The sequence below is a fragment of the Boleophthalmus pectinirostris genome, unplaced genomic scaffold, assembly GCF_026225935.1.
Source record: "Boleophthalmus pectinirostris isolate CB_2022bp ecotype Guang Dong unplaced genomic scaffold, ASM2622593v1 HiC_scaffold_15, whole genome shotgun sequence".
In the NCBI taxonomy this organism is placed as follows: Eukaryota; Metazoa; Chordata; class Actinopteri; order Gobiiformes; family Gobiidae; genus Boleophthalmus; species Boleophthalmus pectinirostris.
Genome location: NW_026571070.1, coordinates 2,379,565 through 2,405,618, shown reverse-complemented (window position 1 = coordinate 2,405,618; position 26,054 = coordinate 2,379,565). Strand labels below are relative to the sequence as shown.

At 37.8% G+C, this 26,054-nt stretch overlaps 4 protein-coding genes across 4 annotated transcripts in view; 3 read left to right on the top strand and 1 right to left on the bottom strand.

The window, feature by feature from the left end:
- Positions 1–1,265: 1,265 nt before the first annotated feature.
- On the top strand, positions 1,266–5,761 carry LOC129408141 (CD276 antigen-like). The gene is made up of 9 exons (XM_055151065.1): positions 1,266–1,337; positions 2,292–2,618; positions 2,842–3,030; positions 3,895–3,981; positions 4,056–4,358; positions 4,431–4,504; positions 4,585–4,681; positions 4,790–4,876; positions 5,098–5,761. The coding sequence occupies exons 1-9, from the start codon at positions 1,268–1,270 to the stop codon at positions 5,154–5,156; spliced, it is 1,293 nt and encodes a 430-aa protein (XP_055007040.1). The 5' UTR covers positions 1,266–1,267; the 3' UTR covers positions 5,157–5,761.
- Positions 5,762–6,134: 373 nt separating this feature from the next.
- lsm5 (LSM5 homolog, U6 small nuclear RNA and mRNA degradation associated) lies at positions 6,135–10,000 on the top strand. The gene is made up of 5 exons (XM_020927599.2): positions 6,135–6,249; positions 7,343–7,438; positions 7,871–7,898; positions 8,188–8,260; positions 9,801–10,000. Exons 1-5 carry the CDS (start codon positions 6,213–6,215, stop codon positions 9,831–9,833), a joined length of 267 nt encoding a protein of 88 aa, XP_020783258.1. The 5' UTR covers positions 6,135–6,212; the 3' UTR covers positions 9,834–10,000.
- On the bottom strand, positions 9,997–19,700 carry psme2 (proteasome activator subunit 2). Its single transcript, XM_020927589.2, has 11 exons — positions 19,515–19,700; positions 19,228–19,260; positions 17,791–17,853; positions 17,620–17,697; positions 16,335–16,383; positions 14,080–14,177; positions 13,927–13,995; positions 12,362–12,429; positions 12,227–12,281; positions 11,239–11,325; positions 9,997–10,559 (listed from the first exon to the last, which is right to left on the bottom strand). The coding sequence occupies exons 1-11, from the start codon at positions 19,560–19,562 to the stop codon at positions 10,479–10,481; spliced, it is 729 nt and encodes a 242-aa protein (XP_020783248.2). The 5' UTR covers positions 19,563–19,700; the 3' UTR covers positions 9,997–10,478.
- A 1,937-nt stretch (positions 19,701–21,637) lies between these two features.
- The window catches only part of LOC110162704 (E3 ubiquitin-protein ligase RNF31-like), a 38,862-nt gene continuing 34,445 nt past the window's right edge, over positions 21,638–26,054 (top strand). The window contains 3 exon segments of the mRNA XM_055150775.1: positions 21,638–21,808; positions 23,898–24,074; positions 25,104–25,250. Coding sequence (XP_055006750.1) covers positions 23,898–24,074; positions 25,104–25,250 — 324 coding nt within the window. The 5' untranslated portion in view covers positions 21,638–21,808.

Below are 26,054 nucleotides of genomic sequence, written 5' to 3'. Positions count from 1 at the left end.
ACAGAAGAAACAGAAGAACAGAAGAACAGTCGAAGAACAGAAGAACGCTCCCAGAACAGAAGAACGCTCGGAACAGAAGAACAGAAGAACAGCTCGAGAACAGAAGAACAGTCCAGAAGAAAACAGAAGAACGCTCCAGAAGAACAGAAGAACGCTCCAGAACAGAAGAACGCTCCAGAACAGAAGAACTCCGGAAGAGAAGAACGCTCCAGAACAGAAGAACAGTCCAGAACAGAAGAACAGTCGAGAACAGAAGAACAGTCGAGAACAGAAGAACGCTCCGGAACAGAAGAACGCTCCGGAACAGAAGAACAGTCGAGAACAGAAGAACAGTCGAGAACAGAAGAACAGTCAAGAACAGAAGAACAGTCGAGAACAGAAGAACAGTCGAGAACAGAAGAACAGTCGAGAACAGAAGAACGCTCCGGAACAGAAGAACGCTCCGGAGCAGAAGAACGCTCCGGAACAGAAGAACGCTCCAGAACAGAAGAACGCTCCATTCCAAAATACCTTGATAGTTTTGAGATTCTGTTGTATTTTTCACAGAACAAAACCAAGCCTCCTCCGTGCTTCACAGTAGAGACAGTGTTCTTTTCTTGGTCTGCTTCATTTTTGCGTCTGTGAACATAGAGCCAATGTGTCTTGCCAAAGAGCTCCAGTTTTGTCTCATCTGTCCAAAGAACATTCTCCCAGAACCTTTGTGGCTTGTCAATATGCATCGTAACAAATTCCGGACTCACTTTTTTATGATTTTCTCTCATTCTCTCTCCCTTTAAACAGACAGAGTGACTGAGGACAAGTTTGCAGGCACCTGTGATGCAGATTAGAGACACACTGAAGTTTAAAATGTCCCTATTGTTCAAGTATTTACAGTCTTTTCTAGGGAACCATCATTTTTTTCCTGGCCAGTTTCATTAGTTTTTTTTTTATTATTATTATTCTATTAAACAACACTTCACTGGATATTTTTCAGGAAATTTTTATTTATTATTGCTTTTCTTAATTTCAAGTTATTTCAGTGACCATTGTTGATTTTTCTTTCATTACCAGAAGGGTACCAACATTTTTGTCCATGTCTGTACCTCCACTTTAATGCTCCACTTTATTGTGTTGTTGTCAGTAAACCTATTGTTCCTGTTTTTTTGTTGTTAAGTGAGATTTATTTGAACAGAATACGCAGGTGCCAGCCCTGCCCATCTTTCCAAGAGCAGCTTAAACCAGTCCTGTGAACACTTTCCAGACACTAGAACTGAATCCTGCGATCATGATGAATAAATCTCTCTTCTTTGTCTCTTCTGTTCTGATTCTGCCTGCGCTCTGTGTCGGCACCAGTGAAGGTAAGTCTTTTCAGAATGTCTTTTTGATGTTATTTGTCTTTTGTTGTTGTTGCCCCTAAATAATTTCTCTTGACTAAACATTTTACAAGTAAGTCAATTAAATCATGGGCCTGTGAAATAGAAAGTAAAGGTGAAATACTCTGTCTGTTTGAATGAATTCATGACACTCTATTGACCCTTTGCAGTGACAGCACATTGCAGGGGGTTCTGTATGTTTGTCTTGTTTTAATATAGTCTGAACACTTAAGAAAAACAGTAGACCACACATTTTCAGGAGCCTGTGATCAATACGAGCGTTTATGGTCCTGTTTAGGAGCTTGATTTTCAACAAAAAGGTGAATAAAGTTGAACAAAAAGGTGACTAACAGAAAACTAAAGCTAGCTTGTGACTGTAATGCTATTTGAGAAGGACTTGTTTAACAGCGAGTCAACTACATCAGCCCTTTGTGGTCAGATTGTGTTGTAACGAAGCAGAGCTTCAGACAGAGCAGTGCCTCCAGTTAAACCCACTCCCTCAAAGAATGTTGATGACATCATCTGCATCATTTGGACTACAGTTACTTTTATGTTGCTATATAATTTAATCACAGCCTGAACATGAAGCCAAGACTCACTTTTGCTAAAATGAAAGTGAAGCTCCAGATATGAGCACAGTTGTCCAACTCATCTCACAGGAAACGTGACTTTAAATAAGTGTGCACTTAGCAGTCCAGGGTCTGTCTCCTGTTCAGACTCGATGAGACACATCATCACAGAAAAGAGCCGTGATAGAGGAATGTGGCTACTACACAGTAACATATCACTTTGTATGTGTTTGGCCTCACTTCTGTCAGTCTGCCCCAGGGCAGCTGTGGCTTCAATATCTGACCACCACTGAGTGTGGAGTGAATGAAGAATGCTGTAGAACTCCTTTGAGGGTCAAAAACTCTATATAAATCATTGTTGTTTTCTCAGAGGTCAGAGAGGTCTCCTGCGCTCTGGGGACAAACTGCATCCTGCCCTGTTCCTTTCACCTCAGCTCTTACAGCTCTCACCCTTTCATCTACTGGTTAAAGAAACCTGGAGATGAAATAGTCCACAGCTACTACTACCAACAGAACCAGGATCAGGACGAGGCCTACAGGGACCGCACGGCTCTGTTTGAGGGCAATATCCAGAGAGGAAACGCATCACTGTGGCTGTCAGAGGTCAAAGTTCAAGATGAAGGAGAATATGTCTGCCTCACCGGGACCACAACTGACAAACAGACAAACAAATCCAGAATCTTCTTAAGTGTCTTTGGTAAGAAAAAATCCTGTTATATTAGCATAGACTGTATATGTAAAAGGACAGAGTCTCAGTGTTTCAGACCAGTTCTACCAATGTGAAATTCTTCTGGATGGAACCAAAGGTTTTGATCACAGAAACATGGTCCAGATGACCACCAATGAAACCGTTTCTACTGTGAGCCATTCCTGTATGAATGAGGGATTACACCGTCTCAGTGACTCGTGTTGTTTTCCAGTGGACTTTGGTGTAGTTGACCTGGTGAGGCGGGGCTCTGAGCTGGTCTGCCGTGCAGAAGGACTCTACCCTAAACCTACAGTGATCTGGTCCTCTGGGCTTTGGTTCTTTGAAGTCAAAACCAAAGTCCATCAGAGGGAGGACCAGCTCTATGACATCACCAGCTCTATCACCCCACAGCCAAATGCAGGTAGGTGTGGGTCATGAACATCTCAGTGATTCTTTGGGGTTATCGGGGTATTTTGATATTCAAATGATTTTATGAAAATCAGTCAGAAATGTGCTAAAGGGCCTGTAAATGTTGTAGTTGAGAATGGAATAAAATGTAGACTCTTGACTGTGCAGAAAAATCACTGTAAACTGTTATTTGAAAGACTAAACTGCACAATTCATACACAAAGTCATTAAAACTTTTTCACAGAGTAAGAAAGACATTAAGATCACAAAACAAACAAACCAAAACATAAATAATACATCATAAAATTAACTTTAAAGAACAGAGTGCAGAATACAAAAAAAAACTTTCTGCCTAAAACTGACCAACAGGAGGCTGAGTCTAAACCAGGACTAAACCAGGACTAGAGCAGGATTAAACCAGGACTAAACCAGGACTAGAGCAGGACTAAACCAGGACTAAACCAGGACTAAATCAGCACTAGAGCAGGACTAAACCAGGACTAGAGCAGGACTAGAGCAGGACTAGAGAAGGACTAGAGCAGGACTAGAGAGCAGGACTAGAGCAGGACTAGAGAAGGACTAGAGCAGGACTAGAGCAGGTCTGTCCCTGTGGTCCTCAGAATGCAGATGGTTCATGTGGCACTAACATGTCACACATGTGTTTTGTTGTAAGGCCTTGGACTTGTTCACATGCAGCATGTGCTCAGACTTCCTGGTTCTAGTCAGTGTAACTTATTTTATGTCCTTATCAAATAAACAACTGAGATCTTTCTTCATGTCATTTTATGACTTTTTTGTTTTTAACCCCTGACAGAAATATTAGATTAACATTTGTAATATTATTATTTTGTAATATACATTTTTCTTCCACATGCAGCTGCTCCAGATCCACATAAAAAACAGTGGCCTTCCTGCACTGTCGGCACTCGCCGCAGCTCAAGGACAGTTATACTTACAAAAGAATGTGAGTATTCTGTCTTCAGTGTGACTTTGTGTGTTGTTGTTTCTTGGATACAAAGATTTTGTGTATTTTATCAGATCGTCTTGGAGTTTACTATAATGATGCAGTCCTCAGCTGCTTGGACTTCGACGCTCCAAGTCTCATCTGGAAATTCAGCCAAACCCAGATCATTCTGACCCGGTCTGGATCAAACTCTTTCTTTAATGAGTCGTGGAGACAGTTTGTGGATAGACTGACAGAGTCTAACCATCTGATTCTAAAAGATCTGACCAAAGACCAGGAGGGGCTGTACTCGTGTCACGTCATCACAGACACAGATATATATGTAAATAACATACAACTGGAGATAGAAGTGGAGGAAAAAAATAAAGAAATGATTGGTAAATATGAATCTGAATCATTATTAAACAATGCTGTGTTACTAAACACTATTTTTATTTGTTTTCTTTCAGGATTCAGATTTGTTTGGATTTTCAAACTACTGTTTGTGTTTTTTTGTGGATACCTTGTAGGCCTATACAAATTGGTAACATTACTTTTGTGAATATATTTTTAGATTTTACACATTTGAACTGAAACAAACCATAACTTATATGTATTCTTTAGAAATTAAGTTTTCCTCAGAGGATCAGAGGTTTCTTTTCAAGGTCCGAGTTGAGGGAGAGATCCATGAACATTCCCGTGAGCCAGCAAGAATCTTGGAGTAAGTACTCACCCAAACTGAATATTATATTTGGACAACAGTCTTTTATTTAAAATTAAAGTGAAGAAAAGCACCAAAGAAATTCTACCTGTTTCTGTTTATTTAAAGCGGAACAAAATGACAACGAGACACTGCCGAATCCTGCGAGTCCTGTCCTGCCGAATCCTGTCACCGACACTAACACTGGAGAACCAAGTAAGTTTGTCTCAGCGGACGTGTACTCAGGCGGTGAAAACAGGTGTACACTGGAGAAATTATGTGTTTAATAGAGGAGAATAAAGATGACTCAAACATACAGGAATCACTCCAAATACAACTTCAGTGGGCCAATGAGGAGGGAACTACTATAACATGATTAAAAGATCTGAAAATCAATTTTGCAGAATATGTCTGATTTAAATTAATTGTCTTTACAGGGGAAATGACACCAAAGAAGCTGAGCGGCCACAGACGATCTAAGAAGAAAAAACACTGATGCCCAGGACAAAGTCTATCTCTTTCTACTTCTCTTAACTGCATTTTGAGTATTCATATATGTATTTAATGTGTTTCTTTCTTTGGCAGAATACATTGATTATTATGACACTCTTTTGTATCTCCAAACCATTTACAGAGATGTGTATGACTGAGCTCATGACTACTGGATATGTTTGTGGTTGTTGTTAAAAATATTTTCTATGTCATAAGGCTTTTTTACTTCACACAAATTACACATTATCTGACAGATCCATGGTTACACGTCAGCCGAATGCAAAATGCAAAAATGGGGCACTCTGGGTTCTGTCTAAACTTTTTTGGGTTTTTTTGCTTTTGTTTTGCTTTGTGCTCATCTCATTTGGAAGCACTGTTTTCTATATTTTAGTCAAACACAACATGACAATATCTTCATAGGATTAATAAGGATGTCTGGTCACGTTATGTCAGCCAAGTGCACTGCTGATGTCTGAAAGAATGCTGCAGTGTACACACAAGATTATAAATAAATAAATAAATATGATCATTGCTGGACTGATCGGTGGTTGATTACACGTGTCTTTCTAGCTCATTCACTCTGGTCTTGATTGCTTCTGTCTTTGTGCACCGCAGTTTAAAAACATCTATAAATGTTTTGTCAAATAAATAAATAAATAAATATGATTGTTAATGGACCGATCCGTGGTTGATTACACATGTCTCTTTCGCTCTGGTCTCGATTGCTTGTGTCTTTGTACACCGCAGTTTAAAAAAAAAAATCTATGTTTTGTCAAGTAAATAAATAAATAAACTAATAATAAATAAATAAATAAATATGATCACTGATGGACCGATCAGTGGTTGATTACATGTCTCGCTCACTCATGCGCTCTGGTCTTGATTGCTTCTGTCTTTGTGCACCACAATATAAAAAAAAAAAAAAAAAAAATCTATAGATTTTTTGTCAAATAAATAAATAAATACGATTGTCGATGGATCGATCGGTGGTTGATTACGCGCGTCTTTCTCTTTCGCTCTGGGCTCGATTGCTTCAGTCTTTGTGCACCGCAGTTCAAACATGGCGACCACGAACCCGTCGCAGCTTCTTCCTCTCGGTTTGTGCAAGAAATTCAACGATTTATTCCCGTTAACTCATCGAAATTGTACCATTAATTTCTTACGTGAAGTAGACAGAGTTAATATTCTCACGTAAAGGCTGTAGCTGTGATTTTAAAGACATATTAGCGCGTTTTCTGTCACGGTTTGCGTCACGTTGCTCTGCGCCGCTTTACGTTTACGTTTCACTGCAGGAGAAGAGAAAATGAGCTAAAGCGATTTAAACACGCTTAAAAAATGTAATAATAAATTCCAGAATGGAGGCAAATGTGGGATATAATGTGATTTCAATGGGAAAAACTGGGATTAACTTCAGACTACAACAAAATATGAAAAATCAAGGGAAATCGGAGACGTCAGTGATTTCATATTTCATCAGATTTAGAATTTTAAATGCTGTTGAATTTCTCACTTTGAACTCTGAAGAAACATCTTTGAATTATTTTTATTATGATTTGGTTGCTGAAATTTTAAGTGTATATTTTCAAAGTGTTTAAATTCTATGTATATATAAAAATAAAAATAAAATCACCTTTTAAATATTCAGCACAAATATTTTCAAGCCTTCAAATTCAACAGTCAAAATTCAGAGTGTAAAATTGAAAATATCTGTGGTGAATTTCTTTAATTTTGAATTTAAAGCATATTACACACAAGTAAACTTCAAATTTCAGCAACTAAAATTTAGAATAAAAACAATTCAAACATCTTTTTTCAGAGTTAAAAAAATTCAAAGTGAGAAATTCAGTGGTATTTAAAATTCAAAATCTGATGGAACAAGTTATCTGCCATAATTTCAGCCAGACGTCTCTTTTTTTCCCCGGGACTGTCCTAGTTTTGACCCTGTGTCCCCTGTCCCAGCAGATTTATACAAAACTAGTGATTTGTCCTAATTTTATACAAGAAATGTCCCAATTTTGCACCAATTTGATCACTGCCAACAGTAAACAGAGGCACAAACTCTAATTTGTTTAGGTAAAATACAACAAAATATAGGCATAAGTGCATCTTGTTATAGTTAAACGTGTGTACTACTTTTATTTGTCGCAGATAAATTCTAACCACGTTCTATTTTCTGTTTTCTTTTTCCAGAGCTGGTGGACAAGTGCATCGGCTCCAGGATTCACATCGTCATGAAAACGGACAAAGAGATCGTGGGGACTCTGCTGGGCTTCGACGATTTTGTCAGTATCCTTTGAGCAAAATCTGATCCTTACTTTGACCATAGTCCAGTGTCCCGGGCGGGGGGTGTTCTACATGTATCTCTATGGACACATCGATAAAGCCTAACTGGTACCCAAGGAAAGTCTGAGGGACCGAAATGTCGTACCAATAAAAGAAAAATCAAGAATGTGTGGAGGTTTTCTTTAAAAACAGAATATTTAAAAGGTGAAATTTTTATTTTGAATTTGAAACATATCGAAAAAGTAGACTTAAAATTCAGAATAAAAATAAGTCAAACATCTTTTTTCAGAGTTAAATGATTCAAAGCGAGAATTTAAAGCCGGATTTAAAATTCTAAATCCGATGAAACAAATGATCTTCCTTAGATTCGACCCCTTTCTGTTTTCATGTTGTTTTATGTTTTATATTTGCATTAGTCCTTCACTCTTCTCTCAGACATGGTCCTGGAGGATGTGACAGAATTGTAAGTATTTATTTGTGTATTTCTAAAACTTAAAAACATGAAAAACAAAACTAGTTCTTTGTAAACCGTCTGCACTGGTCCAAAGTTCTTACTCGTACATCCTAATTATTACCCACAATGAGATTATTAGAGCTTCGTGCAACTTTCAGAGACCAGAGCGGAGTTTCGGCTTCACAGTAATGCAAACAACTAGCATGCTAACAGTGCACTTCCTAATTATCAAGCAATAAAACAAACAAAAAAACTGTAAGAAGACATTTGTTGTAATGTATTTATTCTTCTGTTTCAGTGAAATCACACCAGAGGGACGAAGGATCACCAAACTAGACCAGATTCTCCTCAACGGAAACAACATCACAATGGTAAATGAGTGTGTCAGATGCCCTCCCGTCGTGATTCTGCTGTGTGTCAGATGCCCTCCCGTCGTGATTCTGCTGTGTGTCAGATGCCCTCCCGTCGTGATTCTCCTCTATTAGAGTGTGGAATCGAACCCGACCCGAACCCGACACAATTAAAATCTAATCTTAACTATTTTCATCGGCCTCATGACAGACGGAGGATTTAGTTTGTTCCTCTAACGGACACAGAGACGCAAAATACAAACTCGAGATAAAACGAAAATAATGAGACGAGTTTATTCCTCAGATCTCGTAAAAGCGGTAAATTACTACTACAACTACTACTACAACAACAAGGACTACTACTGCTGCTGCTGCTACTACTACTACTACTACTACTACTACTGCAACAACATCTACTACTACTACTACTACTACTACTACTACTACACTACTACTACTACTACTACTACTACTACTACTACTACTACTACTACTACTACTACACTACTACTACTACTACTACTACTACTGCTACTACTACTACTACTACTACTACTACTACTACTACTACTACTACTACTACTACTACTACTACTACTACTACTACTACTACTACTACTACTACTACTACTACTACTACTACTACTACTACTACTACTTACTACTACTACTACTGCTACTACTACTACTACTACTACTACTACTACTACTACTAAAACTACTACTACTACTACTACTACTACTACTACTACTACTACTACTACTACTACTACTACTACTACTACTACTACTACTACTACTACTACTACTACTACTACTACTACTACTACTACTACTACTACTACTACTACTACTACTACTACTACTACTACTACTACTACTACAACAGCTACTACAGCTACTATTACTACTACTACTACTGCAACAACTACTACTACTACGACAGCTACTACTACTACTACTACTACTACTACTACTACTACTACTACTACTACTACTACTACTACTACTACTACTACTACTACTACTACTACTACTACTACTACTACTACTACTACTACTACTACTACTACTACTACTACTACTACTACTACTACTACTACTACTACTACTACTACTACTACTACTACTACTACTACTACTACTACTACTACTACTACTACTACTACTACTACTACTACTACTACTACTACTACTTACTACTACAACAACTACAACAACACTGCTGTAACTACTGCTGCAACTACTACTACAACTACAATTACTACTATAACTACTACTACAACTACTACTAGTCTCAGAGCGAGTGGTTTTACTGGAGACAGGAAACAGTTGCCGCACTGACGTGTCCAACCCAAGAAGTTTTAAATATTTGTCCGAACCAGTCAGACTTTGGTCGGGTTTTCGTGCTCCGTCCTCTGTGTCTCTGTGTGTGTGCCCTGTCATGACTGTGTGTCATGATCAGATGCCCTCCCGTCATGATTCTCCTGTGTGTCTGTGTGTGTCAGATGCCCTCCCGTCCTTTCGTTGACTCTTATTTCAATATTTCTTTTTGTTGCAGCTCATTCCTGGCGGCGAAGGGCCTGAAGTTTGACCGCTGCACGTGTTTCCCCCGAGTGTTTTTTAGTTGATCATGTGAAGTTTTTTTTTTTTTTGTTTCTCGTTGATGAAAATATTTTTGTAACGTGTTTCTGAGTTTAATAGAATAAGGTCCAAACGAATGGCACTTTTGGTTTAAAATAAAAGACATTTTCAAACATGTTTGGAGCTTTTTTTATTCAAATCTTACAACAACAAAAATGGTGCAAGTACTGCAAAAGAAATGCAGTCCTTTCCAAATGGAATCTACACAAATCTCAGTGCTTATGACAAGTTTTTATGACTCATTTTGATGGGATTAGACCTGATGTAAATATAAATTATAGTTTTACACAAATCAACAGTGGAAGAAGAAGAACTCCATGTTACTCAAGTAAAGTACACATACAGGCGCAAAAAGTTACTCAGAAATATCACATGGAAAAATCTACTTAAGTATGAAAGTGTTGTTTAAAATTTACTTGAAGAGTTTTTCCACTGGTCAATTGTAAAAAAAAAATCATTATTGAAAACCCACAAACCATTGATTGTATTGATTATATTGATATTTGTTTGTATTTGTGTATGTGAAACTGGAGCGTCGCACAGGCTCAGTACAGAGAGTACTTTGCGGGCTCAGTACACGCAGTACTTTGCGGGCTCAGTACATGGAGGACTTCTCTTCTCCTTTGGGGTTGGTCACTTTGTCCAGATTTTTGTTGATGACGTCGTAAAATTCAGTCTAAAACAAAAAAAAAAGCATTTGCACTTTTTAAAATTGAAACGTTTCTCAGTTTTTGATACTACTACTACTACTACTACTACTACTACTACTACAACAACACTGCTGTTACTACTACTGCTGCTGCTACTATTAAAACTACTACTACAACTACTGCTGCTACTACTAAACTACTACAACTACAACTACTACTACTACAACAATGCTGTTACTACTACTGCTGCTGCTACTACTAAAACTACTACAACTACTGTTACTACGACTACGACGTCTACTGCTGCTACTACTAAACTACTACAACTACAACTACTACTATTACTACTACTGTTACTACTACAACAACAACACTGCTGTTACTACCACTACTACTGCTTTACTGCTATTACTATTACTACTTCTGCTACTACTACTGTTACCACTACTACTACAACTACTACTGCAACTACTACTATTAGTATTATTACTACTATTACTACTACAATTAAAAAAGGGGCAGTGGTTAAATCTCTCAAAACTCTGGGTCTCTGACCCAAACTGGACTCACAGGATTACACCTGCAGGGGGCGCTCATGCACTACTACTACGGCTACTACTACTGCTGCTGCTGCTGCTGCTGCTACTACTACTACATACTACTACTATTACTACAGGTAAAAGTTTATAATATTTAGTGACTCACGTAGAGACTGCGGATGTCCAGCAGGACCACTCTGGCCTCCTGGAACATGTCTCTGTCTTTTTCATGGACCAGAGAGCGATAATTCATCTGAAAACACAGACGTGGATTTAAAAACAAGTCACTTAGAGCTAAAAGATTAACATTTGGAAAAAAGCAAGATCAAAATGTGTTGTTTTTGAGGAGGTAACAACATAACAACATTATAACACGGCTCAAAGCTCACAGAGTCAGTTTTACATAATAAGATAAAATAATTCTTTATTGAAACACGGCAACATCAGCCAAGAATAACCATGAGTAAAAGGAACGTGTACCATTCGTTCTTTTTGAATTTCAGTTAAGAACAAAAAACAATAAAATGGGATTTACTGTTTTTCTGTTTTAGTGTAAAAAAAACAACTAATTTTGACCTCCATTTCCAATATTTAATGAGTTTCCTCTGCAGGGCATCTGGGCGTCTCCCTTAGAGACAGAGTGAGGAGTTCAGTCACACAGGAGGAGCTCGGAGTAGAGCCACTGCTCCTCCACGTGGAGAGAAGCGTCCGAGGGGAGGACGTCTGTTCTGATGTCTCCTTGGCGTCTCCCTCAGGAGGTGTTCATGTCCCACCAGGAGGAGGCCCCGGGGAAGACCCAGGACACACTGGAGGGACTATGTCTCTGGACTGGACTGGGAACACCTCAGGTCCCACTGGAGGAGCTGGAGGAAGTGTCTGGGGTGAAGGAAGTGTGGGAGTCCCTGCTTAGACTGATGCCTCCGTGACCCGGCCCCAGATAAAGTGGAAGAAAATGGATGGATGATACTAGATGCAGGTTTGAGGCTCTGTTTGCCTCATTCACTCACACATTCATACACCAAACGCGGGGTGAGGGGTCAAGTGTCTTGCCCATGGACACAACGACAGCATTCATGTGTGAGAGCTGGAATTGTACCGCCAGCCTGTGTCTCGGTGTCATTATGAAATGATGAATAAAAAAGAATGAAACGTACCACGTGTGTCTCTTTGGAGGCTTTGGCGACGGCGTCTCCTCTCTCCGACAAATACCTGAACAAAACACCACATTCAAACTAAACTCACACAAATAATCAAATCTGAGACTAAAGGAAAGTTCAAATGTGCCTCACTTGTTGATGTTCGGGAGCAGCTCGTCCATTTTCTTTTGGACCGCGGCGATTCTTTCCAGAATTTTCTCCTGAAGTGAGAAAAATAAGAAAAAGATTTAGGAAGAGGAAAGTTTTTTGCTACTGAGACGACGACAGCTGCAGTAACAGTAGTAACTTTAACTAACTAATTTAAATCTGTTTGGTTATTGATACTTTTCAGGGGGTGTTCTACATGTGTATCTATGGCTGAATGGTTTAACAGCACAGATCATCTCTCCTGTATTAGTAGTAGCAGCAGTAGTAGTAAGTAAGTAGTAGTAAGTAAGTAGTAGTAGTAGTAGTAGTAGTAGTAGTAGTAGTAGTAGTAGTAGTAGTAGTAGCAGTAGTAGTAGTAGTAGTAGTAGTAGTAGTAGTAGTAGTAGTAGTAGTAGTAGTAGTAGTAGTAGTAGTAGTAGTAGTAGTAGTAGTAGTAGAAGTAGCAGCAGTAGTAGTAGTAGTAGTAGTAGTAGTAGTAGTAGTAGTAGTAGTAGGAGTAGTAGAAGTAGCAGCAGTAGTAGTAAAAGTAGTAAAGTAGTAGTAGTAGTAGTAGTAGAAGTAGCAGCAGTAGTAGTAGTAGTAGTAGTAGTAGTAGTAGTAGTAGTAGTAGTAGTAGTAGTAGTAGTAGTAGTAGTAGTAGTAGTAGTAGTAGTAGTAGTAGTAGTAGTAGTTAGTAGTAGTAGTAGTAGTAGTAGTAGTAGTAGTAGTAGTAGTAGTAGTAGTAGTAGTAGTAGGAGTAGGAGTAGTAGGAGTAGTAGAAGTAGCAGTAGTAGTAGTAGTAGTAGTAGTAGTAGTAGTAGTAGTAGTAGTAGTAGGAGTAGTAGAAGTAGCAGCAGTAGTAGTAAAAGTAGTAAAGTAGCAGCAGTAGTAGTAGAAGTAGTAGCAGCAGTAGTAGTAGTAGTAGTAGTAGTAGTAGTAGTAGGAGTAGTAGTAGTAGTAGTAGTAGTAGTAGTAGTAGTAGTAGTAGTAGTAGTAGTTAGTAGTAGTAGTAGTAGTAGCAGCAGTAGGAGTAGTAGTAGTAGTAGTAGTAGTAGTAGTAGCAGCAGTAGTAGTAGTAGTAGTAGGTAGTAGTAGTAGTAGTAGTAAGTAGTAGTAGTAGTAGTAGTAGTAGTAGTAGTAGTAGGAGTAGTAGTAGTAGTAGTAGTAGTAGTAGTAGTAGTAGTAGTAGTAGGTAGTAGTAGTAAGTAGTAGTAGTAGTAGTAGTAGTAGTAGGAGTAGTAGTAGTAGTAGTAGTAGTAGGAGTAGTAGTAGTAGAGTAGTAGGAGTAGTAGAAGTAGCAGCAGTAGTAGTAAAAGTAGTAAAGTAGTAGTAGTAGTAGTAGAAGTAGCAGCAGTAGTAGTAGTAGTAGTAGTAGTAGTAGTAGAAGTAGCAGTAGCAGTAGTAGTAGTAGTAGTAGTAGTAGTAGTAGTAGTAGTAGTAGTAGTAGTAGTAGTAGTAGTAGTAGTAGTAGTAGTAGCAGTAGTAGTAGTAGTAGCAGTAGTAGTAGTAGTAGTAGTAGTAGTAGTAGTAGTAGTAGTAGTAGTAGTAGTAGTAGTAGTAGTAAATTTGACCTGAATCGCGACTCCAAAGTCGTTTCCGTCTTCTATTTTGGGGATGAGGTGATGGATCCAGCAGGTGATCTACACAAACACATCGTCACTACAGGGAAATGTGGAAATGTGTTTAAGTTTAAAAATAAAAAAGTCAGACAGAATATTTCTTACATTAACCATCGTCTCTCTGAGGGCAAATATCTCCGGCTTCACCAGCCCCAGCAGATGTGAGATCCTCTCGTTTGAAATGATGAAGCCGCACTTGGGAGCTGTGGAAAAACAACACTTTTATTTACAATATTTATATTTACATGTAAGTATTATGAATTAGTGTTGTCAGGATATAAAAATGTCAAACTCTTCACTCTGATATTAACAAATAAACCTGATACTCAATACTGATTCTGATACCACAATCAGAATAAAAACTCATTTAGTACTTTCTAACTTGTTCTAATGTTTCCTCGTCAAAAACAGAGCTGGAGTTGTGTTTGTTTCATTCACATGTTTGAGTAACTCTTTATTATCAGTCTGTTTACATCTTCACAGCTCAAAACGCTCTGTTCCACTGTGTGATTAATGATGGGCCAAAAGAGTCGACGCGCTGACACACTTGTCGAGCTGTCGCTGTGTGTCACGTTAAGGAAAATAACATGACCAATACAATCTCTTTGGCCAAATTTTCATGTATCAAATCTGTATTAGAGCTGCCGCTGCACACAGATCGACTATAAACACATTATTTATTTAAAATGTTGTTATTATTTTATATTCTGTTTGTTCTGGATTCAATGTTTATGTAAAACTATTATTAAACATTTATTTTAATAAGAAATGGTTTAACATTACACATCTGGAAAGAAGAGAAAACATGCAGATGCAGAGAAATTTTTCAATAAATATTTAGTTTGTCCCACGACTTAGTCTCAGTTTTTCATTTTGGCCTCTGTGAGTTTGATTCTTCTGGTTTAGAGAGCGAAAAGCACGAGGCTCAAATCTGTCACAGCGTCTCAGTTCATCACCACAGAACCACACAGAAACACAACACAGGCCTGTTCTGTGTGGCTCATTTTAATAAAAACTAAACAAAAAAACAACTATATTATTTTTACTATTATTTTACTGTCATTTTCACAACGATTCACTTCTTCATGTATCACATATTTGTCGACTTTATACGACTGTGATTTGCGTTTTAATGACATGAGATTGCATCACCGTCTTGGTCAGTTCTTATATTTGTTGGAGATCAGAAGATAATCCAGAACAGGGCGGCTCGTCTGGCTCTGCGTTGCCCTTTTAGGAGCAGCGTGAGCGTCGTGCACGAGAGGTTCTCCTGGTTTACTGTTGAGGACAGACTTACCTGTAGCCTTATTTTGTTTTTAAAAAATGTCTGTATTTTACAAAGAGCGTTGAGCCTGTTTGCACAACTACTGCCCTCTAGTGGTGGGCAGGTTTTATCACAAGACGAGCTTCACATGGACATTTTATACTTCCACTGCCCAGGACTAATGCTCTGAAAAGAACTGTTCTATACAGAGCGATAGAGCTTTGGAACACACTCCCCCAAACCTGAACTGTTCACAAGCACCAACCAAGTTTTAAGAAAATGCTAAGGAAATATATTGGAAATTGTACAGAATTTTATCTTGGAACTAGTCACACATTGTAATTTATTGGATATATTACAATTGTAGTAGTGTTGTGTAGTGCAGTAAACTGTGGTACAGGACTGTAGAACTTGTGTAAACTTTGTTATTATTATGGAACATTTTATTGTAAATTATGCCAACTTGGACCCCAGGAAGAATAGTCTTTACCTGAGTAAAGACTAATGGGGATCCAATAAACAAATAAATAAATAAATAAATAAATAACACAGCAGGGGAATTATTTCATTTTTAAGCCACCAGATGGCGCTACAGAACAAACCAACACCGTGTCAACACAGAGTTGGAAACGTGTTACACACTGAGGCCTCATCTACACATCACGACCTGTGACGTCATGAAGCTGAGGTTTTCAGGTGAACATCTCCTTTTACCTTTAGTTCAGTAGAGATCAGAAGTGCAGGTTTGAAATCATCCAAATAATTCTAGTGAAGGCATGTGGAGTTTAAAAACACAGTGGAGCACCTCTATATTTCCACATACCATGATGATATCGTATCATATCGTGAGACTTGGATATCGTTACACCTTTATTAAATAGTAGTACTTCATTTTCTGTTCCCATGTGGTTTTTAGGTCTATCTGTCTGTCTAAAGGTCTAAACCAGGTCTAAACCAGGTCTAAACCAGGGGTCTAAACCAGGCTAAACCAGGTCTAAACCAGGTCTAAACCAGGTCTAAACCGGGACTAAACCAGGACTAAACCAGGTCTAAACAAGGTCTTTTTTGGAGAACCCTGTTACAAACAAACACTTACGAGTTTTCTTTTTCTTTCCTTCTCCGTCGGGTTTGTCCGTCTCCATTTCCTTCAGGAGAAAAATACAGTTTATAATGAGAAGAATGTAACACGTTTTAAATTTTATACATGAATTTAACATCATTAACAGGTGTTATAATGTTGCATCATGGTAAATATTCCACAGTAGGCATTAATAATTCTAACTGGAACTGATGCTGAGTCTGACGACAGCGACACAGAAGAGGAAAGCGGCGCTCTGTTTACCTCCAGAGGTTGATGCCGAGTTGTTCAGAAAGTGACACCGAGGATGAAGAATCAAATGGATTTAGTGAAATTGGAGTGAGATGGAGATTTTTTTAAACTTGTTCTGTTCTGTTGTTTATGTTATAGTTTATCTGAAGAACTGTTCATATGTGACGTTAACAGAGCCGCCTGGACTCCCTGTACTAGAGGACTACAATTACAGAAAAACGTCCCAGAGGATTTTAAAAAAGATGTGCAACAGACCGGGACTAAACTCAGAGTTTCAGCGGACTTCCCTCGGGTCAGAAGCTTTTAGTCCCAAGATCTAGAACAGATCGTTTTAACAGGAGCTTCGTTCCAGCTTCATACTTATGAATAAATTTATCTTCCATTTATCTATCAATTTGAGTATATTTATCTCAGAAAAATCAGGCATTTTTAAAAATATATTTAATATTTATTGTGATCTTATTCCAGACCGTGATGGATGAATTTAATTGAGTGTTTATGGAACAAACCGTTCTGCTCTGGTGCTCTGTAACACTTTATTTTGTAATTGTGTTTTTATTTGTGTTTACTCTTCATAATGTGGATGAATGAAATGTGAAATGTGAAACCAGCCTCTCAAATTTGGCAAAACAAATTTATCTAACGAGCATGAATAAAGCAACAGAACCTAACCTACATTAACACCTTGTTGTTCTCTGTTATTATTCAAGACTAAAATGTTGGTTCCTGGTCTCTGATTTTATAAAATAAATTTCCCCAAAAAAATGAGACTTAACAGTCCAGGGCGACTTTTAGATTGCAACTTATACTCCGCAACCGATGGTATGCTTAAAGAGGGCTATTTGACTTCTATGGGGTTTTAACTGCCGGATTTTTTTTATGGTCTGAATCCCCCTCCTTTTGCTCTCCGTGGTAAGCTGCTCCCCCTTCAGAGCGCTACACAAACACACTCATTGTGCGTGGTACAAAGTTTGCATAATCTTTTTCTTTACAATATCTTGGTCCAAACTGCTTCACACAGGTGTTTTGTGTGTTTTTTTTGTCTCCTCACCTCTTCCTCGGAGGGCGGGTCTGGGATGGGGATGTCCAGAGGAGCTTTGAGTGTCGACATGTCAGTGAACGCAGCATCCTACGAAAACACAAAACACAAGTAGGACATGACTAAATATTTAAAAATAACAACTGAACTGTGAACGTTGAGGTTAAAACAAACTCCACGAACCTTGAGCAGCCCGTCCAGGTAAACTACTTTCTGGGGAATGATGTTGCAGAACAAATTTTCAATCTGGAAAATGAAAAACTGTGTCAATGATGCCGAATAATGTAAGATAATAAATTAACTAAACCAGACTTTTTTTTTTTTTTTTAGAAGTACACATGGGTAATCCTCTGCTCCTCTGACCCTCTTCTCTGCTTCTCTGACCCTCTTCTCTGCTCCTCTGACCCTCTTCTCTGCATCTTCTGCTCACCTGACCTTCTCCTCAGCATCTCTGACCCTCTCCTGTGCTCCTTCTGACCTTCCCCTCTGCTCCTCTGCATCTCTGACCCTTTTCACTGTTCTTCTGACCCTCTCCTCTGCATTTTTGCTCCCCTGACATTCCCCTCTGCATCCTGTGCTCCTCTGACCCTCCACTCTGCTTCTCTGCATCTCTGGCCCTCTCCTTTTCTCGTCTGACCCTCTCTTCTTCTCCTCTGACCATCTCCTCTTTATCTCTGACCCTCTTCTCTTCTCCTCTGCTCCTCTGACCCTCTTCTATGCATCTTCTGCTCCTTCTGACCTTCCCCCCCTGCTCCTCTGACCCTCTACTCTTCTCCTCTGCATCTCTGACCATCTCCTCTGCATCCTGTGCTCCTCTGACCTTCTCCTCTTTATCTCTGACCCTCTTCTCTTCTCCTCTGCTCCTCTGACCCTCTCCTCTGCATCTCTGCTCCCCTGACCTTCTCCTCTGCATCCTTTTCTCCTCTGACCCTGTTCTCTGCATCTCCACTCCTCTGACCTTCTCATCTGCCCCGCTGACCTTCCCCCCTGCTCCTCTGACCCTCTTCACTGCTCCTCTGACCCTCTGTCTGCATCTCTGCTCCTCTGACCCTCTACTCTTCTCCTATGCATCTCTGGCCCTCTCCTTTTCTCCTCTGACTCTCTTTGCTGCATTTCTGACCCTTTAATCTGCATCCTCTGCTTCTTCTGACCCTCTGACCTTCCCCTCTCCTCCTCTGACCCTCTACTCTGCATCTCTGACCCTCTACTCTTCTCCCCTGACATTCCCCTCTGCTCCTCTGGCCCTCTCCTCAGCATCTCTGACGCTTTTTTCTGACCCTCTTCTCTGCATCTCTGCTCCTCTCCTTTTCTCCTCTGACCCTCTTCTCTGTTCCTCTACATCTCTGACCCTTTTCACTGTTCTTCTGACCCTCTCCTCTGCATCCTGTGCTCCTCTGACCCTCCACTCTGCTTCTCTGCATCTCTGCCCCTCTCCTTTTCTCCTCTGACCCTCTCTTCTTCTCCTCTGACCCTCTTCTCTGCATCTTTTGCTCCTCTGACCCTCTTCTCTGCATCCTTTTCTCCTCTGACCCTCTTCTCTGTTCCTCTGCTCCTCCTACAGGTAAAAACAAACCTGAACTTTTTGTTTTGTTTTGTTGTAAAGTCATGTGATTTTGTTACCTCATTGTTGAGCTGCTGGCGGAAGTTGTCCACCTAAAACAAACCGGAAACAGAAATAAACACGTTAAATTTTAGTTGCTGACTCACGTTACAGTCTAAACTTTCACAGATTCACTTTCGCTTTCTCCTTTAGTGGGACTTTCCGTCGAACATCAACGCGATTTTTAAACTTAATTCACAAAAACAAACGCGAAGATACATTTAGAAATATTGCGAACGTTTTTTAGTTGTTTTTAAAGCGGATTTGACAGGATTAAAGTAAATATTCCACCTGTGAACTCGCTCACCTTCTTCTGACTGTCGCTGCTGATTTTCAACGCGGTGGTTCTAGTCATGACTCAGCGAAACGTGCGGCGTAAAATAACGACGCTTTCGGAGTTAATTTTGCAGAAAAAACACGTAAAATCTCCGAGCGATCAAACGCGAGTCGTATTTTTTTAATTTCCTGATTCAGTTTAAGTTTCGTTAGAAATGATCACGCCCCTTCACTTCCCATTGGAGAACAAAGCAGTGCACGCCTACTTTATTTTTATTTTTTTATATATAATGTCCCAAATGTATTTAAAAATCACATGTTTGGAGCTGAGAGACACACGGTTTGGAGTGTAAAATAATAACATAAGAATATGTACACAGTGTTGGGGAGTATCGTATTACATGTACCGGCGTTATGTAATCAGAGTACAAATTATGAGTAACTGTATTCAGTTACAGTTACCGTTTCTGTGAGTGATATTTGGATTACAGTTACTTTGTTGAAATAAATGGATTACAGTGCGGTATTTTCCTGTTTTCACATTTTGGGCTAAACCAGGTCTAACCCAGGACTAAACCAGGACTAAAACCAGGTCTAAACAGGACTAAACCAAGACTAAAACCAGGTCTAACCCAGGACTTAACCAGGACTAAAACCAGGTCTAACCCAGGACTAAACCAGGACTAAAACCAGGTCTAACCCAGGTCTAACCCAGGACTAAACCAGGACTAAAACCAGGTCTAACCCAGGTCTAACCCAGGACTAAAACCAGGTCTAAACCAGGACTAAACCAGGACTAAAACCAGGTCTAACCCAGGACTAAACCAGGACTAAACCAGGGCCAATTTGAAGAGAACAAACAAGAAGGATGTGGTTGCTACATTCCTGTAGTTTTAAAAAAACATGACAATATCAAGTAATCCAAAGTATTCAGATTACGTTACTCACTTTAAATAATTTAATGGATTACGTTACAAACTACATTTTGGGGTATGTAATCTGTAATCTGTAGGGTATTACATTTTAAAAGTAAACTTCCCAACACTGTATGTACAAAAGAGATTAAAGAAGAAACAGCAAATTATTATTGTATGAATAAAAATAATTGCTAGTGAAACGTATGAATTCGCCAAGGTAGTTTTATGTATTGTATTCATAGATGTATAAAAATATATATACTGTCTATGATTATATTCTGTTATATTTAAAGATGACTTGCAAAATAAAATGGGTGATTCTGCCTTTGTCACTCTGCCCCAAAACTCCCTCCACTCCCTCTTGAAATCAAAAGTTCTTGCTCACTCAGCAGTTTGAAAACAAAACTGAAACATACTTTCTAATATATCAATTATTTTAAATTGTACAATGTTTTATCTAATAATATTTAATTGTTAATTAATTTGTTTTATATTTATATATATCTATTGAACTGCATTTCTGTAATGTATTTTTATTAAAAGAACTTAAAAAATTGCATGTGTTTTTATAAATATCTTGTGAATTTCCTCCTGCTTTCTATTCATTTATACTTCACTATGTTTTATTTTTAATTAATGATTTGTTTTTTTATTTTTTATTTATTTATTTATTTTTTATCATGGTAAAACTAAACTTATATTTTCTATTAGTATTTCGTATTAATTTATAATTTTTTTTTTTAAATACACGTTTTTATTTAATTTATTTGTATTTATTGCATTTATTTTGTATAATTATTCAACAGAGAATTTATTTTATTTGGTAAAACTAAACTGTTATATAAATATTTTAGAATATTTTTTATTTTTTTTATTTTTACTACAAGTTTTTATTTTTATTTATTTTTATTTATTGCATTTATTTTGTATAATTATTCAACAGAAATTATTTTATTTGGTAAAACTAAACTGTTATATAAATATTTCAGCTTTTTTTTTTTTACTACACATTTTTATTTATTTTATTTTTATTTATTTGCATTATATTTTGCATAATTATTCAACAGAGTAATTATTTTATTTGATAAAACTAACAACACAACAATAACGCAACAACAACAACAACACGTTTTTATTTATTTTATTTTATTTTATTTTTTATTTATTACCTTCACACTTGCCTTTTATTTTGTATTATCAAACGGAAAACCGCTTTTATTGTGAAGTCCTGTTTCCCTGTTTGCGCGCTGTTTCCGGTTTATCAGGAATCCCCCGAAGTCCAAACTGACAGCCCTGAGCCAAAAACCGACACAAAAACGGAATATTTCTGCTTTAAATCCTCCTAACGCGACCTTTAAGTGTCGTGAGGAGTAAAACACAACAGAAAACAGCTTAAATCTTAAAAACGGTGAGTAAATGTACCGAAATCTAACATAGGACAATTTGTTTTTGTTTCGATTTCAACTTTCAGCTACTTGGAGCTTTCTGACGAACTTATTATTACAATATTCACTTAAAATCTAATTAATAATCACTATTAACTATGATATTACAGTAGGATATGCAACGTTAATATAAATAAATGTTACAATTGTGGAGAAATATATGAAATAATTCTGTTTTATATTATTATTTAAGTCACAGCTGTCATTACCAACCATAGATTATACAGTTTATGTTCATAACTGATGTTGTATTTGCTTTTTATGCTCAAATATTCCACAGTATGGCATTAAACCTTTCAATTTTCACAGAGACCAAACCAGAGCAAGTTACAGGTCAGATCTGCGGAGAGGTGACCCCGCTCAAAGTCAGAATAATGTTTTTTTTTTTGAGCTGTAAAACCACCTGGAATTGAGTAAATGTAAAGTAGAGCTGTTTAAAGTCACACTGCGGAACGTTCCAGACAGAGCGATGACGTCCCCAGCCAAAAAGTTACACAGTGCAGCTTTAAGAGTAAGCAGAGGTTTGAGAGAAGTAAAAAAATGTACTCAAACAAGACTAAGGTTACTTCAAAATGATATTACTCAAGTAGAAGTACAAAGTAGTGGTCCAAGTAAGAGTTAAAAAGTATTTGGGAAAAGTACAACTCAAGTAACACTGACATTACTTCAAAATATTACTCGGGTATAACTAGAAAGTAGTGGTCCAAGAAACTACTCAAGTAAGAATAAAAAGTATTTGGTAAAAGTACAACTCAAGTAACACTAAGGTTACTTCAAAATATTACTCAAGTAGAAGTACAAAATTTAAAAAGTATTTGGGAAAAGTACAACTCAAGTAAGATTAACGTTACTTCAAAATGATAGTACTCAAGTAGAAGTACAAAGTAGTAGAAACTACTCAAGTAAGAGTAAAAAAGTATTTGGGAAAAATACAACTGTAGTAAGACTAACGTTATTTCAAAATATTACTCAAGTAGAAGTGCAAAGTAGTGGCCCAAGAAACTACTCAAGTAATAGTTAAAAAGTATTTGGGAAAAGTACAACTCAAGTAGAACTAACGTTACTTGAAAATATTACTCAAGAAGAAACTACTCAAGTAAGAGTAAAAAACTATTTGGGAAAAGTACAACTCAAGTAACATGAAATAAGTCACAAAATCTGGTGTTTTCAAATGACAGACACAAAAATGAGACAAACAAATTCATATTTGAAGGAGCTACAAGAAACACAAACGTTCAAATAATTTCATTAAAAAAAATTATATTAAAAATATAATTAATAAAAAATATTACTCAAGTAGCAGTAAAGGCACTCTGTACTCTGAAAAGTACAATTTCTTTCAAAAGTGACTCAAGTAAACGTCACTGAGAATGACCCACTTCTGAGAGTTTTTATAGTTTTATATTTTTTTTTATAGCATGTCTAAAGTCTAAGAGCAGGTTTTTCCAATCGCCGTCCAAACCTCGAGTGTAAAAAGTGTCCAAATTAATCCACGAATGAACAAGAGTGAACACAACTAACTGAATCTTGATCATGATTTCGATTTGTGTGTGAAACGATCTCCGAACTCATGTAATCGTGTTGAAACAAAATATTAACAAAGTTTATTTTGGGATATTTTTTATGTAAAGAAGTATCTTTATTTTATTGTATAATTTGCTTTATTTCATGTTCAAAGTATATTTTATTTCTATACATTATCGATAACAAAGTGTTTTTGTTTTTTTTAGAGAGAAATGCTGAATAATGAATGAATGAATGAATCGTGTAAATAAAAATGATCGTTTGAATAATTGTAATTTCAATATTGACCAAAATAATTGTGATAATGATTTTTTCCATAATCGAGCAGCTCTACTATCTTGAGTTCTATTTGTTTATGTTGAAAGATATTCAAAATGACAAAACAAATACAGCCAGGGTTATAAATAAATAAAGTAGTGACGGTTTCAAATTAAATTAAGCATTTTACTGTAAATAAAATAACTCGCTCAGCTCCTTTCGACTAATAATACACACTTCATCACATTGTTGTTGTTGTTTTGTGTGCAGATGGAGGAGACGCGGAGGAGGGCGCAGTCGCTCCTGTCGGCCTCTGGGCAGGCGCAGGATGCCAGGGCCGACGTGCAGCACCTGGCACGCATCCCGGCGCCCCTGTCGCAGAAATACCTCCACATCAGAGCAGAGACCATTCTGAGAGACAACACCGCGGTGAAGAGCAGGCACGAGGTAACGGGAGGGCATCTGACACACACGACACACGGGGAGGGCACCTGACACACACGGGGAGGGCACCTGACACACACGGGGAGGGCATAATAATTAAGTAAATAATTAAGTTGCCGACACGATACAAATATCGATACAGTGCAGTTTCTGTTCAATACGATATATTTCAAATCGTTTCGATACGGTTCAGTAAAAAATAATCGGTAAATCATGTCTGTGATACTAAAAGTCTTTTTTAAACCACTTCTTCTTGTGCAAAGTTCATATGAAACACAAACATTTTAATCATCAGAACAGTGAAAATGTCAAATGTGTCGCATAAACAAGTTTCCTTCCTCTGAACAAACAACAAAACTGTAGCTGTGTGACATAATAATTTAGTAAAATAAACCAAAAAATACTCTTATACCATCACATTAAACGATACGATATATATCAATATTTCAATATTTTTACACACTCCTATTGCTTGTTTGGAAGCAACTGTTATTAAATCTAGAGAAAAAAATCAGGCACAGCGTCCACAAAATAATGAAGTACGTAGGTCGGCATCTCCACTCTCCAAATTTCTCTGATCTGGCCAAGATTTTAAAACTTATATCAGGTTATTTATCTTGTTTTCAGGTTTATTATCAACTTACTCATTCTGAGATGCTTCAGTTTAGTCTAGAGACTAGACTTTATTTAAAAGGACTTGTCATGTAAGATTATCTTGCTGCATGAACAGATAATTTCAGCACTTTTAAGTCATTTTCTGCAAGATTTAAGAGTTTATATCTTAAATTTTGGCTAGGCTTTTTTGCAGTGCATGTTGTTTGTTTGTGTGTTTGTTTGGGTGCTCACCACGATGCTGCTCTGTGATTGGTTTAGTCCCCAGTCGAGCCGTATCACTCCAGTGAACGTCAAATGGATTCTCAAATATCGTGAGAATCCATTTTGCTGTCAGATTCTGTTCTCTGTTAATGCTCTGTGCAGATGTTCAGCTCGTGTTTGTTTTTATGTTTATGTTTGTGTTTGTGTTTGTGTCAGGTGTTGGAGTCTCTGGTGCGTCTGTCCAAGGCCCTGGGGATCCTGGAGAAGTACGGCTGTAACCTGACCAACCCCACGCGCCCCAAGTACTGGAGGACCGTCAAACACAACAACCCGGTGTTCAGAACCACTGTGGACGCCATCAAAGTGAGAACTGAACCAGGACCAAACCAAGCCAGGACTGAGAGAGGACTGAGCCAGGACTGAGCCAGGACTGAGCCAGGACTGAGCCAGGACTAAGTTTCCGTCGTATATGAAATCAGCCGCCCTCCCGTATGAGCCATCTCAGATTTGGCTGAAAATTTTTCAAAAAATTTCTAAAATTACCAAATGAAAGAATCTAAAATTTTAGTCGTTCCTGAGTTATGGTCCGTTGAAATTTTGGAGCCATGCCCACTTTTTCTGAAGCCATAATTTATAATCATGTTTGAGAGGCCAGACCTTCATCAAAAATAGAGCTAGGAAGATGAACATTTGTGTTATTATAGATTCTGCATTTGGGTGTCTTATGTATTTGGTATAAATTTGGTGTGTATTTGGTATCAAAACCTCACATTTGGTTGCTGCTCAATTTTTTTTTTTTTTTCAATTTTTGAGGTCCAAGATCTATTTACTCCAAGCAGATATTTACAAACTAACTGTTGAACCTGAATATCTGAGAGAATTAACATTTCTGACACAAATCTCACACTTTTCTGAGCTTTCACGTGGATGGTGTAGAGTCTCAAATACGGTCACAGACCAAATGTGATCTTTTTGGCCCCTTCTTTGGACCCTCGGTTCCCCATGTAGACACAGAGAGATGTTGAGCAAATTTTTACCAGAGAAACTTTGGCATATTCTGATTAGTTTAAAGTAATAAAAACATCTACTATTAACTTCCTTCATGTCAAACGGAACTTTTGAAAATGAGCGCGGATCACGGATCATTTTTGGTGGAGCTTAGGGACT

Excerpts from the sequence above, each read along its gene's own strand:
- lsm5 (XM_020927599.2), top strand. The coding sequence starts at position 6,213 with ATGGCGACCACGAACCCGTCGCAGCTTCTTCCTCTCG. Across the intron at positions 7,439-7,870 it reads GGGCTTCGACGATTTTGTCA|ACATGGTCCTGGAGGATGTG; the intron begins GTATCCTTTGAG and ends CTCTTCTCTCAG. Across the intron at positions 7,899-8,187 it reads CTGGAGGATGTGACAGAATT|TGAAATCACACCAGAGGGAC; the intron begins GTAAGTATTTAT and ends CTTCTGTTTCAG.
- psme2 (XM_020927589.2), bottom strand. The coding sequence starts at position 19,562 with ATGACTAGAACCACCGCGTTGAAAATCAGCAGCGACAGTCAGAAGAAG. Across the intron at positions 19,261-19,514 it reads GCAGCGACAGTCAGAAGAAG|GTGGACAACTTCCGCCAGCA; the intron begins GTGAGCGAGTTC and ends GGTTTGTTTTAG. Across the intron at positions 13,996-14,079 it reads TCAGAGAGACGATGGTTAAT|ATCACCTGCTGGATCCATCA; the intron begins GTAAGAAATATT and ends GTGTTTGTGTAG.
- LOC129408141 (XM_055151065.1), top strand. The coding sequence starts at position 1,268 with ATGAATAAATCTCTCTTCTTTGTCTCTTCTGTTCTGATTCTGCCTGCG. Across the intron at positions 3,031-3,894 it reads CACCCCACAGCCAAATGCAG|CTGCTCCAGATCCACATAAA; the intron begins GTAGGTGTGGGT and ends TTCCACATGCAG. Across the intron at positions 3,982-4,055 it reads AGTTATACTTACAAAAGAAT|ATCGTCTTGGAGTTTACTAT; the intron begins GTGAGTATTCTG and ends GTATTTTATCAG.